The 5,435-nt window shown below is 40.1% G+C and overlaps 1 protein-coding gene across 1 annotated transcript in view; it reads left to right on the top strand.

The window, feature by feature from the left end:
- Positions 1 to 2,922, top strand: part of ASPA (aspartoacylase) — a gene marked incomplete at its 3' end in the record, with an annotated part of 12,692 nt that extends 9,770 nt beyond the window's left edge. Inside the window, exons 3-5 of the mRNA XM_015826298.1 lie at positions 89 to 182; positions 1,840 to 1,947; positions 2,813 to 2,922. Of these exons, the coding sequence (XP_015681784.1) occupies positions 89 to 182; positions 1,840 to 1,947; positions 2,813 to 2,922 (312 nt within the window). The remainder of the gene's footprint in view (positions 1 to 88; positions 183 to 1,839; positions 1,948 to 2,812) is intronic.
- Positions 2,923 to 5,435: the final 2,513 nt, after the last annotated feature.

A 5,435-nucleotide genomic window follows, 5' to 3' on the forward strand; every position in this document is an offset into this window, starting at 1 on the left:
AGCTCACTCCTTAACAGCCGTCTTGCTTAGTGACGGAAACTTGTGGTCGTTAAGTATGACGAGAACGTGAAACAAATGTTTTCTGCAGGAGGCTGTGTCGCCAGACAGGTGTCCGGTCTTACTTCTTGAGCATCCCAATTTGAAATACGCCACTACCCGGTCGATATCAAAGCATCCAATTGGTAAATATGATTTTGATCAGCCCGCCCCTTCCGGTTTTTTTTAGCCAATGTCTTTGGGTTTCTAGATACATTTCCGTAAATCAGTACAGGTGATCCTCGACTTACAACCGTTCGTTTAACGACCGGTCAAAGTCGCAATAGCGCTGAAAAAGAAGTGACTTGCAGCCAGTCCTCGCACTTACGACCCTTCTCAGCATCCCCATCGGTCGCCAATGATCCAAATTCGGGCGCTTAGCAACCAGCGTGCATTCACGACCGTTGCAGCAATGCATTGTGGTGTGATGTGATTGCAATTTTGTGAACTTTCCAGCCGGCTTCCGACAAGCAAAGTCATCGGGCAAGCCAGGTGCGATTCACAATGGCAGTGACGTGCTTAACAACCGTGGCTGAAAAAGTCGTCAAGTTGGGCAAAACTCACTTAGCGCCGGCCTTGCTTAGCAAGGGGAATATTGGGCTCCCTTGTGGTCGTAAGTCAAGGACTACCGGCAAATTTCATAAATAATAAATAAATATATATAATTTATATATTGATATAATTTAAATTATATATTACAATTATTGATATGAATACATATGAATATATGAATATATATTACCTAAAATAATACCTAATTTTAATATATAATTTAAATTAAATATATATAAATATGTATTATTTTATTTACTATATATTCATATAATAATAAGTTGGGGAATATTTATAAATATTTATGTATATAATGTACATGTTGATTTAATTTAAATTATATATTAAAATTAGGTATTTTATGTATTATTTACTACATATTCATATATTGATTTTTAACATATTATTATATTTAATAAATTTATATTAATATATCAATAATTTGATATATATGAATACATATTACATAAAATAATACCTAATTTTGATATATATATTAAATTAAATATATATTAATATGTATTATTTTATTTACTATATATTCATATATAGTTGAGGAATATTTATAAATATTTATATATATATAATTTATATATTGATTTAATTTAAATTATATATTAAAATTATGTATTATTTTATGTATTATTTACAATATATTCATATATTGATTATTAATATATTATTAATATATTTAATATATTCATATTAATATATCAATCATTTTATTATATAATTTATATAAGATATTAAAATATTAAATAAGATAAATAAAATATTAATTTAATTTAATTTACATTATATATTATAATTTATCTATCTATATCTATCTATATAATATCAATTATATATTAAAAGTCTGTATTATTTTATTTGCTATATATTGATTGAAATATTAATAATTTTAATTTACAATTTACATGAAATTAATATATAAATGAGATAAATATATTTATAAACATTGTTTTAATTTAAACTATGTATTAAAATGATGTATCGTTTTATTTACTATATATTCATATAGCCTAGTAGCAATATATAAATGACGTAAATATAAATATTTATAAATATTGCCCAACTTATTAATGAACATATAGTAAATAAAATGATACATGAGCCATACATTATTAAAAAATAAATAATAAAAACTAGACACTGAACACATCCCTCAAGGGCCGTCCCACAGAGGGGGATCCTGTCTTCTCTGGGGTCCCCAAGAAAAAGGAAGTGACGGTTCTTTGCTTTCTTCTCCAGGTGTTGAAATTGGTCCTCAGCCCCAGGGGGTCCTGAGGGCCGACATTTTGGCTAAAATGAGGAACATCGTTCGACACGGGCTGGATTTCGTGGCCAAATTCAACGCAGGTACAGCATTATTGAGAATTTTCCAATACTCAGAGGGATCTAATTGCAAATGTACAGCTTTAGTTTGCTTTAACAAATAATCCATCATAGTGGCTTTAGGACAGGGGCCTTCCAACTTGGCCCTTTTGTGACTTGTGGACTTCAACTCCCAGAATTCCTCAGCTGGGATGCTTTAAGACAGGGGTCTTCCAACTTGGCCCTTTTATCACTTTGGACTTCAACTCCCAGAATTCCTCAGCCAGGATGCTTTAAGACAGGGGTCTTCCAACTTGGGCTTTTTATGAGTTGTGGACTTCAACTCCCAGAATTCCTCAGCCAGGATGCTTTAAGACAGGGGTCTTCCAACTTGGCCCTTTGATGACTTGTGGACTTCAACTCCCAGAATCCCTCAGCCAGGATGCTTTAAGACAGGGGTCTTCCAACTTGGCCCTTTTAGGACTTGTGGACTTCAACTCCCACAATTCCTCAGTCAGGATGCTTTAAGACAGGGGTCTTCCAACTTGGGCTTTTTATGAGTTGTGGACTTCAACTCCCAGAATTCCTCAGCCAGGATGCTTTAAGACAGGAGTCTTCCAACTTGGCCCTTTTACCACTTTGGACTTCAACTCCCAGAATTCCTCAGCCAGGATGCTTTAAGACAGGGGTCTTCCAACTTGGCCCTTTTATAACTTGTGGACTTCAACTCCCAGAATCCCTCAGCCAGCCCTCAGAGCTGGCTGAGGAATTCTGGGAGTTGAAGTCCACAAGTCACATAAGGGCCAAGTTTGAAGACCCCCGCTTTAAACATTATCAGCAATGGCATCTTTAAAACAAAGTTAGTTGTTTAGCATAAACAGTTGAAGATAATGCACTGTTTTCTCTGTAGGTCAGGAATTCCCTCCGTGTACTATTGAGGTTTATAAATTATTGGAGAAAGTTGACTATCCCAGGAACCCCAAAAATGAGATTATGGCTGTCATTCACCCTAATTTACAGGTAAACGCACGTGATTGCTATTCTATTTTTAATAGCGGTGGTGGGAGATCTAATGTGTATTGTACAGGTAGTCCTCGATTTACGACCACAATTGAGCCCCAAATTTCTATTCCGGAGTTCTTAAGTGAGATTGGCCCCATTTCAAAACCTTTCTCACTACCGTCGTTAAGTGGATCGCTGCAGCTGTTACGTTAGTAACGCGGTTGTTAAGTGAATCCGGATTCCCCCATGGATTTTGCTTGTCAGAAGGTCACAAAAGGGGATCCCGTGACCCCAGGACGCTGCGACCGTCATAAATATGAGCCAGTTGCCGAGCGGCTGAATGTTGATCATGTGACCGCGGGGAGGCTGCAACGGTCGTAAGTGGGAAAAACGGTCATCCGTCCACTTTTTTCAGTGCCGTTGTAAGTTTGAACGATCACTAAATGAATGATTGTAAGTTGAGGAGGACCTGTATAGGAAATGTGGGGTTTGCTCTGTGTTTACATTTATGTGACTTGCCCTGTCAGGGTTGTTGGGTGTGGTTTTGGTGGTTCCTGTGTTAGGCTGCTGTTTGCTGATTGTTTGTCTGAATTGGTAGTTCCTTGATTGGGGTATTGCACTGACAGGGCGAGCCAGTTGTATATAAGTAGAGAGCAAACCCCACATTCCCTTCTAGCCCTGATGGTGTTACCTAATCTGGTCATGAAACGTCTGCAAGAAAACCACCAAAGTCAGAGAGCACCAAGGACTCCACAGTTGTCGTCGTCGTCCTCCTCCTCCTCCTCATCATCATCCTCCTCTCTGCAAACCCCATTCTTTTGTAGCACTGATGTTGTTACCTAGTTGGGTCATGAAACGTCTGCAAAAAAACCCCACCAAAGTCAGAGAGCACCAAGGACCCCACAGTCGTCCCCCTCCTCCTCCTCCCAGCTAACTCAGTCCCTTCCAGCCCTGATGGTGTTACCCAGATGGGTAATGAAATNAGTGTAATCACGTAATAATTTTCTAAACTGCCCAGAATCTCTTCAATGGTGAGATGTCACAGCATATACATTTAATAAATAAATCCATTTCATAAATAAAATGTGCACCACACGGACAAGCCAAACAGGTGTGCTTGGATTATAATGAAGCACCTGACATTTTGAAGATTATGACCCCTCCCCACCCCCAACCCTGGGCAGATGCCCCTGAAAATCATTGGCTGTGTGACTTTTGCTCAACTTGTTTGCAATATTCAAGACAACCTGGCAAGCTGTAATTTTCTCCGGTTGATGAATTAGCACTTCAACAGCCTTCATTAATCCCGACACGCAGCAAAGTTAATTGCGGCGGGCTTCGCTCTTATGATCTAACACACAAAGCACCCTAGGTTTGTGCGTTTTCCAACAAGGTCCTATTTGTCTGAATACAAAGCAGTTGCCGAACAATCGCACTTGGGTTTTCGTATCCTGTCTGTGCCAGCTGGCAAAGCATCAATGTTTGTATAGGTCAGGGGTCTTCCAACTTGGCCCTTTGATGACTTGTGGACTTCAACTCCCAGAATTCCTCAGCCAGGCACGCTGGCTGAGGAATTCTGGGGAAGTCCACAAGCAGAGGTCTTCCCACTTGTCCTTTTTATGACTTGTGGACTTCAACTCCCAGAATTCCTCAGCCAGGCACACTGGCTGAGGAATTCTGGGAGTTGAAGTCCACAAGCAGGGGTCTTCCAACTTGGCCCTTTTATGACTTGTGGACTTCAACTCCCAGAATTCCTCAGCCAGGATGCTTTAAGACAGGGGTCTTCCAACTTGACCTTTTTATGACTTGTGGACTTCAACTCCCAGAATTCCTTAGCCAGGCACGCTGGCTGAGGAATTCTGGGGAAGTCCACAAGCAGAAGTCTTCCCACTTGGCCCTTTTATGACTTGTGGACTTCAACTCCCAGAATTCCTCAGCCAGGCACGCTGGCTGAGGAATTCTGGGAGTTGAAGTCCACAAGTCATAAAAGGGCCAAGTTGGAAGACCCCTGGTATAGGTAGTTCTCAACTAACAACAGTTCGTTTAGTGACCAACGTTACAACAGCACTGAAAAAAGTGGCCTCTGACCCCTTTTCACAGCTACGACGGTGGTAGCATTCCCCGCGGTCACATGATCAAAATTCAGAGTCTGGGCAACTGGCATGTACTTATGACAGTTGCAGTGTTCCCGGGGTCCGTGATCTCCTTTCGCAACCTTCCGACATGCTACGTCAACCGGGAAGCCAGATTCACTTCACAACCGTGTGACTGATTTAACAGGGGCAGCGATCCGCTTAACGACGGTGACAAGAAAGGTTGTAAAATGGCTCAAAGCTCACTCCTTAACAGCCGTCTTGCTTAGTGACGGAAACTTGTGGTCGTTAAGTATGACGAGAACGTGAAACAAATGTTTTCTGCAGGAGGCTGTGTCGCCAGACAGGTGTCCGGTCTTACTTCTTGAGCATCCCAATTTGAAATACGCCACTACCCGGTCGATATCAAAGCATCCAATTGGTAAATATGATTTTGAT

Source organism: Protobothrops mucrosquamatus, unplaced genomic scaffold, assembly GCF_001527695.2.
Source record: "Protobothrops mucrosquamatus isolate PMUCROS unplaced genomic scaffold, P.Mucros_1.0 scaffold3045, whole genome shotgun sequence".
Taxonomy (NCBI): Eukaryota; Metazoa; Chordata; class Lepidosauria; order Squamata; family Viperidae; genus Protobothrops; species Protobothrops mucrosquamatus.